The sequence below is a fragment of the Lipotes vexillifer genome, unplaced genomic scaffold (assembly GCF_000442215.2).
Source record: "Lipotes vexillifer unplaced genomic scaffold, Lipotes_vexillifer_v1.1 scaffold189, whole genome shotgun sequence".
NCBI classification, from domain to species: Eukaryota; Metazoa; Chordata; class Mammalia; order Artiodactyla; family Lipotidae; genus Lipotes; species Lipotes vexillifer.
In genome coordinates this window covers 951,494-964,704 of record NW_006785816.1, presented here as the reverse complement: position 1 = coordinate 964,704, position 13,211 = coordinate 951,494, and the positions used below count along the sequence as shown (strand labels likewise).

The window sequence follows — 13,211 nt, the reverse complement described above, 5'->3', positions numbered from 1 at the left end:
GGAAACCTCAGCCAGGAGTGAGGGATGCCAGCTCTCGACAGTAGACAACCCCATTCTCCATGCGGCATTCTCTTGGTTCCTCCCTGGCTGGGCCTGAGTTGAGGGGAAATACCTCCTTCCCTTCCCCTAAGAGAAGGGGGGAGATGCTCATGGATCCCTATTCCTGAGAATCCTCTTTAAAGAAATCTCCTTCCGGGCTTCCCTGGTGACACAGTGGTTGAGAGTCCGCCTGCCGATGCAGGGGTCACGGGTTGGTGCCCCGGTCCGCGAAGATCCCACATGCCGCGGAGCGGCTGGGCCCGTGAGCCATGGCCGCTGAGCCTGCGCGTCCGGAGCCTAAAGAGGGGGGGAAAAAAAAAAAAAAAAAAAAAGAAATCTCCTCCCAGATGAATCTCTAGCCTTCTGGGTGAGGGTAACTGTTAATCATAGGATTTGCTCTTGGGAAGGTCACTGGGATGTTTCTCATGCCTCTCCTCAGTTCTGAGGACACTTACCATTCAAAGCCTCAACCTGAAGGTTTTAGTGGAAATTCTGAGACACAGGAGAAGCCCCCTCTGTATACTGCTGATGTTTTCTGTTATGGATTTAGGGTCTCTTGTCTTGCACAAGGTCTCCCACTGCCACCTTTGAGGTCATAAAAATGAACTTAATGTTTTCTCTTATGTCTGTAAGTCTTGTTTTTTATCCTTAGATTTTGTTTTATCCGGAATTTATTTTTGAACATAGGATTCTAAGGGTCTTTGTTTTCTTCCAAGTGGATAGCCAATTACATCAGCATCGTTTATTATATCAAAGAAACAACTATTTTCCCACTGGAATCCCAGCTTTGTCACATATTAAGTTCTTACACATACATGGCTGTTTTTTACTCCTTATTTTATTCATTTACCTTTTGATTATTCCTATGCCAATATCATTTGCTTTTGATTACAGTATGTCTGTTGTCCATAGTCAGTGTTGAGATACACAGACATACAGACGCACGGACACACAGACACATACACATTTAGAGTTATCAGTATTTGTGTAGTTGGCTTTTAAGGTCTGGCACTGTGTAATATCTTCTCTTACTAAACTTTTCCAAAAATTTTTGTCAGTTTTTACACATTTATTCTTTCATATTAATTTTAAAATCACTTTGCTTAGTTAAAAAAAGTTGGTTGGAATTGTATTCAATTTGCATTTTAATTTGCAAAGGAATGACATTTTAATGATATTAAGGCAGATGGTATATCAGATTTTCTGACCTTCAGAATTGGTGAATGTCTAATGATAGAATTCCAGACTTTCTGTGACCAAATGAGGATTAAGGTGTTTACTTAGTTGTATAGGAGGAGGACAGGAAACTGCACCCATTCCATGTAACCAAATATCCAATCTCTCTGTGTCTTCCTGCTCTGAAAACCAAAGGGATCCCTCTTAAATGGAGGGAAAACTACCATCAACTTCCAATGACCTTTGCCTGTACAGAGTTGTTATAGATAACACAAATTCACAATCATAACTGCTATCATTTATTGAGGGCCTGCTATGTGCCAGGTATCTCACTAAGTGCTTTATGGATATGATCTCATTTAACCTTTGCGGTACATCTGTGAAAGTGGGTATTAACACCCATATTTAATAGGAGGGAACACTGAGACTTGAGAGGTTAAATGACCACTAGAAGGTGTCCAAGCTTTGATGGAAATTAAATCCAAAGCCCTTCACCGTTCCACCCTATAAGTTTGCCATTCCCAACCAGCAACCCTTCCAATTCTGGATGAGTCCCAAACTCTTCTAGGTTTACTTATCGGTATACTCTCTCTTTCACTCTATGGCAGATGTAGACTTGCCAATATGTTTTATCATGTCACAGCATTAACTTGTGTTTTTCCCTTCCTGAGCCCATGCCAGCGAAAGAAGGTTGAAGGGGCAGAGCAATGGCAGCCCTGGACGTGCCCGTTGCCTTCATTTGTCCACAGGACATACCCATCTTGGAAACATCACTCACTGAAAACTGAGATTCTATAATCGCTCTTCCACACTGAAGGTCTCAGCTTAGGGTCTGGGACACTGAAGCCCTGCCACCCTGTGAGTGCACGGATGTTTATTTCAGCGTTTTCATGGGGAGCTCTGATGCTCTTAGAGCTTTAGGAACATCCTCCCCTAATCTCATGGACAAGACTGACACCATCACATTTTATCATCTTATAGCATTTTTACAGCTGTGTTTTAGTTGCCCCAGACTAGGTGGAGTGCCATGATGTGTTTTTCTACTGGCTCCATTGAATCAGGGGATTCTACCTTATTTGTGGAGGGCTCCTTATGTCAAAATATCTAATGCACAGAAGGTTGTTAGAAAGAAGCCTATTTCTGCTCTGCTGTCCTGTTCTTATTCCCCGGCTACAACAACCTTAGTCCAAACACAAATAAACAAATAGCTGTGTTTGGTGATCCCTTGCCTCTTTAAAAAACTAATTTAAAAAAAGAAGAAGAAACAAGAAAAGAAAAACATTCACCTATATCACTGGGTTTTATATTTCTCCATGTTTTCTTCCAGATCCTATCCACATGCTTATTTATGTACGTAACTGAATTTGTAGCTTAACGACTGGCACTTTTCTCTTTTCATTCCACATCACCTAACACTTCCTGCTATCTTAGCACTTACTGTTCTTTAAGCTTCATGCCACTCCAGCAAGCGGACACAGAGTCCCTCTGTCCCTGGACTGGACACTCAGGCTGTTTCCAATTTAAGCTACTGTAATTAATGTTGCATCAAACCGTTCTGCGTGCATAGCGGTTAATTTTATTTGCATTAGCTCCTGAGGGAGATACTACCCAGCCAGGAAAACGAGCAATTTTCTCCTGTTTCTCTTCTGTATTCTGCACTGTCCCGTCACCCACCCCACTCCCATCCCTCCCCTTGCCCTGATTCACCCGCAGCTGAGTCCCTCACTTTGACCCACCTGGTCCTTCTCGGGCTAATTATGTCTCCTTCTGGCTTCCCTTAAATAGCTCCTACTTTCTTCTGGCAGCAAGCTGGTTTCGGGGAAGGCAGCGGGAACCCACTCAGGTGCGAATATCCCGATTTCCCCTCCCCTCTCAGGGCCAGCTGCATTTTAAGAGAGGAATTAGTTAACTCGAAGGGCAAAGGCTACAAATTTAATCTGAGATTATGCAGCTCGGTGAAAAGAACGTTTTGCTTTAAAAAAAGGATAATTTGGGCTTCCCTGGTGGCGCAGTGCTTGAGAGTCCGCCTGCCGATGCAGGAGACGCGGGTTCGTGCCCCGTTTCGGGAGGATCCCACATGCCGCGGAGCGGCTGGGCCCGTGAGCCATGGCCGCTGAGCCTGTGCGTCCGGAGCCTGTGCTCCGCAAATGGGAGAGACTGGGGACAGTTCAAAATGTTATTTGTTTAGTGTACAGACTAGAGAGAGTTCAGAGAAAAGTAATTACATTATAATTACCAGAGCACTGGAAAACAAAGTCCATGATAAAGTTTCCAGACTTGTAGTACCAAAAGATTAGAAAAAAAAAAAAAAAAAAAAAAAAAGGATAATTTGGTACTATATATTAAACCCAGTAAAAATCCTTTTCTTTTTAAGTTTTCTTTCCGAATGGCTTTGCTGCTGGGCTAATTTTAGGGAGAAGGGCTTTAATTATGTGGGTCCACCCACTCGGGCTGCGTGACCTCACAGTAAACTGGCGCGAACACGGAGCTTCCGGACCGAGGCGGGGCGCGCGCCCTCTTGGTCACCGCGGGGAAACCACCTGGCCCGGGTATCGGGGACCTGGCGCCGCCGGGCAGGATGGGTCGTCTCCCCGGCCTCTGGCGCCCCCTGACGTCTGCGGCGGGAGTCGCAGGCTTTGGAGAGGCCTGGGAACCCACAGGGTCTCCTATCCCTCCCTTCACTCCGCCCTCTGTAAGTATTCAGGTGGTATCTGCATTCGGTTTTGGGAGATGGGACGCACCAACTGAGAATCCGAGATCCACAAGAGTCCCCGCGGGTCTCACACCCACCGGCAGCGGGTGGAAGGGCAGTCTGAACTAGATCTGTCTGATTCAAGTCCTAGCTGTTCTTGACGGTGGGGACTGAGAAGGGGAGCTTCAGGGAGGGGTCTGAACTGAGCGAGGGCTGGGGGTGTAGGATGAGGTGAGCCGAGAAGGCAGTTTGGGGGCCGAGGTTAAGGGCCCTGGGAAAGGACCCTGATACATTCCTCCATAAGGTGGGTCTCTTAGGGGATGGTTGGTCCCTTGTTTGCCATTATCTCTACTGCTGCCTCGGAGTGGATTAGGCGTTTGATTTTAATAATTTTCCCTCAGCAAATGGTGGTATAAGAAAGCTAGTCTTGGGACTTCCCTGGTGGTCCAGTGGCTAAGACTCCGTGCTCCCGATGCAGAGGGCCGGGGTTTGATCCCTGGTCGGGGAACTGGATCCCACAGGCCACAACCAAGTTTGCATGCCGGCAACTAGCATGCCGCAACTGAGACCCCGTGCAGCCAAATAAATAAATACATAAATATTAAAAACAAGACAAACAAACAAGAAACCCACTGCCTACTGGCAAATGGCAGCTATTGGCATTAAAAAAAGAAAGCTAGTCTTCGGATATGTTCAGCATGGTTTTCTGTGTTTCTCTAGGTGCTCACTTGCCCCAGTCCCTTCTCTCTCCTTTTTGGCTTGTATTACAAAGAAACCCGGTTGTGGAAAGGCTTGGCTACCAGGCATGCACATTTAGCATGACTCTGAGTCAACGTGAGACTTTGAAGGTGGTATTATATTTGTGGCCGGCTCTCTTTTTGTGGAATAAAGGCTTAGCTTCCTGGTAAAGGCGTACCTGGAAACAAAGGTGACAGTTTTGATCGGTGGGGAGGGATACTCCTGTCCCTCTGGAGAGCTCAAGAGATAAAGCTTGGCTTAGCAACCCTGACCTGGTTCGGGTCTCCTCGGAAGTGATGCTCACTTTCTCTGTCCCCCAGGTGCCTGCTTGCTGGGTCAGCAGGGAGGATGGGAGGGCAGCTCGTGGGAGTGGCCCGTGGGTAGCAGCCTCTCCCTTCCCAGGCTGCTTCAGTCCTGTGGGTCTGGGCCTGGATACCTGAGTCCTGTCCTTGAACCTGGGGCCTTTTAGGTTTAGGGACTGTCCGATTGGGGGTGGCAGTAGGAAATGCCTCTGATTTGCCCCATGCTCACCCCATGACTGGCTGGCCCTCACTAAGATAGCAGGAGACGTGGGGCACACCCAGCCACCACTGCCAGTGTCAGCGAGGAAATATGGGCTGTGGCGCTAGAGGGGAGAGATGTGTCCTGGGTAGCTTCTCCTGGCAACTCTGGGCCAAACAGAGATTGGAATTCACCCGCCATGCCCAGTCACCATGCACCTGTGCAGTCTAGACTGTAGAAAGGGCAGTGCTATTTACTGGGGCAAGCAAGCCATCCAAGGGGGCACATAAAGAAAGAAGCAGAGGGGACAAGCCTGCCACTGGGGAATTCCAGTAATAGTCCTCTCTACTGGGTGTCCTCCTCTTCCCACCCTCAAGGACACGACCTGAAGTCCCAGGCATACTCGATGCTTCTTGCCTCAGGGCCTTTTGCCAGGCTGCTCCCTTTGCCTGGAGTGCCCTCCCCTCTCTTTCTCTGACCGCCCCCCTCCGCCAATCACGTCTACTATTAGCTTTGTGATTGGGTCAGTGTCCCTTGTCGTGCCTGTCCTGTCCCAGCATCCTTGCCTCCTGCCTGGTCCTTGTTTGATTACTTGTCTATTGGCCCACTGGACTCCTTGAACATGAAAACTCACTCACTATGTCACCCCCATGCCCAGCAATGACAGGCATACAGTAGGTGCCCGAAAGGTTTTGTAGACCAAACCACTCTACACAGCGGTATGTTAACTAACAGTGCTGAGTGAAGGACCCTGGCTTAAGGTCTTCAGGAATTCTGGGAGATCAGGTTAGGCTTGTGAGTTGAGGGTGGTCAGTTAGTTTTGGGAACCTCCTTTCTTTCTATTTTTTTTTTTGTTGTTGTTAATAAATTTTATTTTATTTGTTTATTATTTTTGGCTGCGTTGGGTCTTCGTTGCTGTACGTAGGTTTTCTCTAGTGGCAGTGAGCGGGGTGGGCTTCTCATTGCGGTGTCTTCTCTTGTTGTGGAGCACAGGCTCCAGGTGCGCGGGCTTCAGTAGTTGTGGCTCACAGACTCTAGGGCGCAGGCTCAGTAGTTGTGGTGCACGGGCTTAGTTGCTCCGTGGCATGTGGGATCTTCCTGGACCAGGGCTTGAACCTGAGTTCCCTGCATTGGCAGGCGGATTCTTAACCACTGCACCACCAGGGAAGTCCAGTAACTTCCTTTCTGTGGGCTTCCCTTTTCTTGTATCTGCTCCTTCTGGCCCCTCCATCCCCTCAGCCCTCATTCTCCACCCTGCACGTAACCCTGCTGCCACCAGGGGTCTCTCCTATCACCCAGTCACCTGTGGCAATTGCATTTTACCAGCAAAGCATGGGAAGACGGTAATGCTTAAGTGAAGGGAACATTCCTAAGAAGTTAGCATCGAAGGGCTTCAGAGAGAGAGGCTTTCACTGAAACCAAGGGTAGGCAAACTACAGCCAAATCCAGGCTTCAGACTGTTTTATATGGCCTGTGAGCTAAGAATGGTCTCCACATTTCTCTGCCTGTAAACAAACAAGGCAGTATTTTCGTTTGTGTGTGTGTTTGGGGTGGGGGGTGGCTATCACCAAGCGCCAACTAATTCATGGCTTCTCTTTGGCCCCTCCCCTACACAGTGCCACCCTCCAAGCCAGACTGCAGCATCGAGGGAGAGACTGTGATTGGGAACAACATCCAGCTGACCTGCCAATCAAAGGAGGGCTCCCCAGCCCCTCAGTACAGCTGGAAAAGTTATGATGTCCTGCACCAGGAGCGTCAAGTCGCACCAGGTAACGGGGTCAGCAAGGAAGGCCAGCCCCCACCCCACCCCCCGCCCCCAACCCCGAAGGCTTCCCCTTTCCCTCCACCCCACATTTGGCACTGCAATATCTTGGACCATCTCTCTAAGCAGGATTTTCTCTTAATAGCACCTACCTCATAGGTTGTTTTGAGAAATAACGTAGTAAATGTTAACTTGTTTTTTTATTCCCCATAACTGAATTCTCTTGAGTAAGCAAGTATCAATAACCAGTCGGTGCAAAAGTGCTAGGTGGGATTTTAGTGTTGATTATGATTATGTCCTAAAGTATACATTTAAGGCCTCAAGTCTAATTCTATGGCTCCACTTAAGGGTGGGGAATTTCCTATTCCCATCCCCTAGCCAGGCAGGTCCATCTCAGACTCCCCTGGGGATCCCCATCCCCCAAACTCACCCCCATTTTATGGTCCCACCCAACTACAGGACCAGGTCTGCGTTAAGGGTCCCACATTCTCAGGGAAGGAAGTGGTAGGTTCTTCTATGGTTGTCAGGGGACCGGTTTTGTACAGGGCAGCTTGGTATTTGACCTTTTGGTCAGGAAACAAACTGAAAAAAAAACAAAAAAGAAAGGGAAAAAAAAAGAGCTGTATAAACATCCCACTGTCATTACCTTGGAGCCAAGTGACCTGGGAAAACCCCGGTGGAATCCCCGGGCCCCTGTGCTCACTGGCTGCCTGACCAGCTGCACTCACCACTCCTGAAGATCAAGAAAGACGAGGCCTGGAAGGTCCCGTTGGATTAACTTCTGGGAGGACTTTCTGTCCAGTGTGGGTGGAAAGGAAGTGGGAGGCGGAGCAGTGGATGTAGACAAGGGTTCTGAGGAGATGGGACAGGAGAGCGAGCCTTGCCAAGTGAATGCACAGACAGGGGCTCCGGTCAAACCAGGGTGAACTTCACCACTCGGCTGTTCATTTGTTTGGGGGCAAAACAAGAACTTCTTACAAGTAAAAAAGGAATTAGTAGAACCCACTCTATTCAATGTAAAGTAGATGTATTGTGGATTTCGACAAGCTTCCGGTTCTGTTTACATATTTCTGGTTGGCAAGTTTTATTGAATGTGTCAAAACCACATGACAGCTCTCCGCTGGCCTGTGAACAGCCCAGGGACTCCAGCAATGGTTGCAGAAGGTCAGCCATGGACACTAGTTGGTCTGACCTTCCAGCAAAGTGTGTACAGGGCCCAAAGCTGAGGGTTATAAGGTGGTAAATGCTGCAATAGTTTGTATCCTCCAGTGGTGCTGGAACACAGAGTATGCATAAAGGGGTCAAAGAAGGTTTCTTCAAGGTGGGGGCACTTGAGCTGGCAGGAGATCATGTTGGTTAGGAGCACGGCGTGGGCTTGAATCCTGGCTCTGCCACTTGTTAGCTGTGTGACCTTGGCAAGTTACTTAGGCTCTCTGTGCCTTCATTTGTACATCTATAAAAAGGGCATGAAACTAGTATTTACTTCATAGGGATGTTGTGAGGATTAAATAAAAGTACGTATAAAGTACTGAGACCAGGGCCTGGTAGAATTATTAGCTGTTATCTGGACTGGGTCCTGAAGGATGAGTAGGCCAAGCTTGGAGAACAGCACAGGAACCACACCTGTGGGAAGGATGGGAGGTACTGCCATAAGAAAAGCGGCGAGGAGAAATCGTGCAGGGCCTGTGCATCAGGCTGGGGAGGCTGGCCTCTGCCCTGTAGGAAACGGGCACCCCACTCACAGCTCTCCTGCCTCCATCAGGAAAGACTCCTCTGCTTGTTAGAAACCAAAGCTTAGTTTTTCAGTGATCCAAAAGAGGAGAAACCTGAGGGCATGAAAGTAGGTTAAAGGGAGATTCACTCAGTTACTTTGGAAAAGCTTTATCTTGCCTCTAGATAAGATTTACTCAGAGTCAGAATTGGGACCTGGGAGTGACCCAGAAAAGCATGATTAATGGTAATAACAACACAAGCTTGCATCTGGATGGTGCTGTGAGGTGGGAGTGGTTCTCAAAGCCTTTGGCTCCGCCTACCTCACGGGGCCCTAGAGCGTCTATTGTGTCTTTTTCTTCTGTGGGTCAGTCCAAACCCCTTTCTGACCTTTAAGACATTTTAAAAGTCCACAGTGGGCAATTTGGGGAGCAGAGTTCCTCAACCCTCCTACATCTAAAGACAGAATTCTCAACATTAGAGATTGCTTCCTTTGACTTGGATCAGTGGAGACAAGCCAGCAGTAAAAAGAACAGGGAATCTGGAATCAGCACACAAGGAATTGAGTCCCGAATGCTCCACTTTGTAGCTTAAGTCACTCACAACCTCTCTGACCCTTAATATCTTCATGTGAAAACCTGGGACTATCATTATACTGCCTTCCCGAAAGGCTACAAAAAGAGTAAGAAGAGATCACATATGTGATAGCTCTGAACTGTCCCAGTCAGCTGAGATTCATGTACTGAAGGAGTAGTAATCTGGATGTCAAGGAAGGAGGGTGGGGGGCAGGAAAGTTAACTCTTGTCAATCTGACATCAGTGTCTCTGGCAGACCAGGGCTTCTCTGGAGGTAAACCTCTCTCCAGCTGGAGGAGAAGGAATGTGGGAGCCCTATTGTTCTGTGCATTTCCCTTCTTGACCACAAGGTGTCGCCACTGCAGCAGAAACATTCATTGCAGCCAGATTTCAGGAACTACTGGGTCCTTTCCAAAAAGAAAAGGGGCTTGAGAGCCCCAGATCAGAATCAAAGCAGGTCCTGTGGCAATGTGTGTGCACTGGTTAATCCAAAAGTAGCTTCTAATGTCCATTGTTTTGAGAAACTGGGGCAGGATATCGCTGACTCTGGCCTAGGATGCCACATGTTCCCACATCCTAAACAAGGCCAGGAGCTCCAAGCTGGGCTCTGATAATTGGGAAGGTCCTGGAGGAGTCTGAGGTCTTCTGCCTTCTATCTGTCTGCAGTGTGCTGTGTACGTTTAACACATAGACTGAGTTTCACGTGCTAAAATAGTGGGACTCTGATAAGAGCTATACACCCCTGAAACATTGCCCAGGGTCATAGAGCATTTCCCAGAATGCTCTTGTGTTCCTTCAAGATGCCTCTTAAAAATATAAAAATCCAATTGGTTTAGAAAATGAGACCATTAATATCGAAACCCCCTGTTGGAGTTGCCGAGTGCTCGTTAGCACATCAGAAGCTCTAACTCAATGATTTCTAAACTTGCTTTGGTCGTAGACCCCTTTCTCAGTAACATATATTAACATCACATGTAAGCAGTATTCCAGAAAATGCACCAAGGTATGGAATTCTAGGATAGAAGGGGTAGCATTTTATAGAAAATGAGTATCCAGAGAATAGCATGCTGGGTTTCAAGGGAAGAATCTGAAGAAAGTGTATGTGAAGAAGATTGGAAGAAAATAACTTCAAATCAAAGGGCTGTTATTTACAGCTGGTGATATTACAGATGATTTTTATTTTATTCTCTGCTCTTCATAGAGGCTTTCCCTGACCCTTCAAGTGAGATTAAGATCAAATTGCACTTCCATTTTGAACTCTATAAAACACCCTGTAATCACCATTGTTTCATGTCTGTCTTCTCTTATATACTGGGAACGCCAAGAGGACAGGGACCCTCATCATCTTGTTTTGAGCTGATGTGATGAGCATATAAACATTGGACTGAATTGAAGTAATAGTTTTATGTCATAAATTCTTGTATAATATGTATATATTTTTGTAATGAGTGTAATGCAATACATGTATAAATTCTTGTAATGAGCATCCAGTACTTTTATAATTTTTTTCTTTCCTTTGTAAAAATTTTTATTTTCTATTATAGTTGATTTACAACATTGTGTTAGTTTCAGGTGTACAGCAAAGTGATTCAGTTTTACATATACATATATCTATTCTTTTTCAGATTCTTTTCCCATTTAGGTTATTATAGAATATTGAGTAGAGTTCCCTGTGCTATGCAGTAGGTCCTTGTTGATTATCAATTTTATGTATAGTAGTGTGTATATGTTAATCCCAAACTCCTAATTTATCCCTCCCCCACCGCACCTTTCCCCTTTGGTAACCATAAGTTTTTCTGTCTGTGAGTCTGTTTCTGTTTTGTAAATAAGTTCATTTGTATCATATTTTTAGATTCCACTTATAAGTGATATCACATACTATTTGTCTTTGTCTGACTTACTTCACCTAGTATGATAATCTCTAGGTTCATCCATGTTACTGCGAATGGCATTATTTCATTCTTTTTTATGGCTGAGTAATATTCCATTGTATATATGTACTACATCTTCTTTATCCATTCATCTGTTGATGGACATTTAGGTTGCTTCCATGTATTGGCTGTTGTAAATAGTGCTGCAATGGACACTGGGGTGCATGTAACTTTTCAAAGTATGGTTTTCTTCAGATATATGCCCAGGAGTGGTATTGCTGAATCATATGGTAGCTCTGTTTTCAGTTTTTTAAGGAACCTCCATACTGTTCTCCCTAGTAGCTGTACCAATTTACATTCCCACAAACAGTGTAGGAGGGTTCCCTTTTCTCCACACCCTCTCCAGCATTTATGGTTTGTAGACTTTTTGATGCCAGCCATTCTGACTGGAGTGAGGTGATACCTCATTGTAGCTATGATTTGCATTTCTTTGATAATTAGTGACATGGAGCATCTTTTCATGTGCTTTTTGGCCATCTGTATGTCTTCTTTGGAGAAATGTCTATTTAGATCTCCTGCCAATTTTTTTGATTGGGTTATTTGTTTTTTTACATAGAGCTGCATGAGTTCTTTGTATATTTTGGAGATTAATCCGTCAGTTGCTTCTTTTACAAATATTTTCTCCCACTATGAGGGTTGTCCTTCCATCTTGTTTATGATTCCCTTTGCTGTGCAAAATCTTTTAAGTTTAATTAGGTCCCATTTGTTTATTTTTGGTTTTATTTTCATTACTCTAGGAGGTGGATCCAAAAAGATATTTCTGTGATTTATGTCGAACACAGTTCTGCCTATATTTTCCTCTAAGAGTTTTATAGTGTCCAGTCTTACACTGAGGTCTTTAATCCATTCTGAGTTTATTTTTGTGTATGGTGTTAGTGAATGTTATGATTTCATTCTTTTACATGTGGCTGTCCAGTTTTCCCAGAACCACTTATTGAAGAGATTGTCTTTTCTCCATTGTATATTCTTGCCTCCTTTGTCATAGATTAATTGACCATAGATGAGTGGGTTTATTTCTGGGCTTTGTGTCCTGTTCCATCGATCTAAAAGTCTGTCTTTGTGCCAGTACCATACTATTTTGATTACTGTAGCTTTGTAGTCTAAAGTCAGGGAGCCTGATTCCTCCAGCTCTGTTTTTCTTTCTGAGGATTGCTTTGGCTATTTGGGGTCTTTTGTGTTTCCATACAAACTTTAAGATTTTTTGTGCTAGATCTGCAAAAAATGCTATTGGTAATTTGATAGGCTTTACATTGAATCTGTAGATTGCCTTGGGGAGTATAGTTATTTTGACAATATTGATTCTTCCAGTCCAGGAACATGGTATATCTTTCCATCTGTTTGTGTCATCTCCAATTTTTTCATTAGTGTCTTATTGTTTTCAGAATGCAGGTCTTTTGCCTCCTGAGGTAGGTTTATTCCTAGGTATTTTATTCTTTTTGATGCAATGGTAAATGGTACTGTTCCTTAATTTCTCTTTTGGATCTTTCATTGTTAGTGTATAGGAATGCAAGAGATTCCTCTGTGTTAATTTTCTATCCTGCAACTTTACTGAATTCATTGATGAGCTCTAGTAATTTTCTGGTAGCATCTTTAGGATTTTCTTTTTTTTTTTTTTTTTTTTAGCAGCATCTCAAACTTCAAAAGGTTTATTACTCATCTATTAATTCTATTACATTTATTTATTCAGTTTTATTGTTTTAAAATATATCAAAATAAATAGAGAAATTTATACCTATCTTATCTATATATGGAAGAACAGCTGGTACCCAAGGTGGCACCAACAATCCTAGCAGCTCTTACTTTACATATCCAGAGTAGTCAGCAATTTCCATTTCTTTTCCCCTCTCAGTGAAAAATTGCAGTTTCCCCAAAGAGGTGTGTTTGGCAGAATTCTCAAGCTCTTGTTGAACCCGTCTCTTCATGGCCTCCTGCTCTGGCCTCTGCTCTTGTTCGATGGGCTTTTTTTTTTTTTTTAACATTTTTATTGGAGTATAATTGCTTTACAATGGTGTGTTAGTTTCTGCTTTATAACAAAGTGAATCAGTTATACATATACATATGTTCCCTTACCTCTTTCCTCTTGCATC

At 44.8% G+C, this 13,211-nt stretch overlaps 1 protein-coding gene across 1 annotated transcript in view; it reads left to right on the top strand.

The window, feature by feature from the left end:
* GPA33 (glycoprotein A33) overlaps positions 1 to 13,211 on the top strand; it is a 46,009-nt gene that overhangs the window by 22,350 nt on the left and 10,448 nt on the right. The window contains exon 4 of the mRNA XM_007458093.1: positions 6,763 to 6,915. Within this exon, the coding sequence (XP_007458155.1) occupies positions 6,763 to 6,915 (153 nt within the window). The remainder of the gene's footprint in view (positions 1 to 6,762; positions 6,916 to 13,211) is intronic.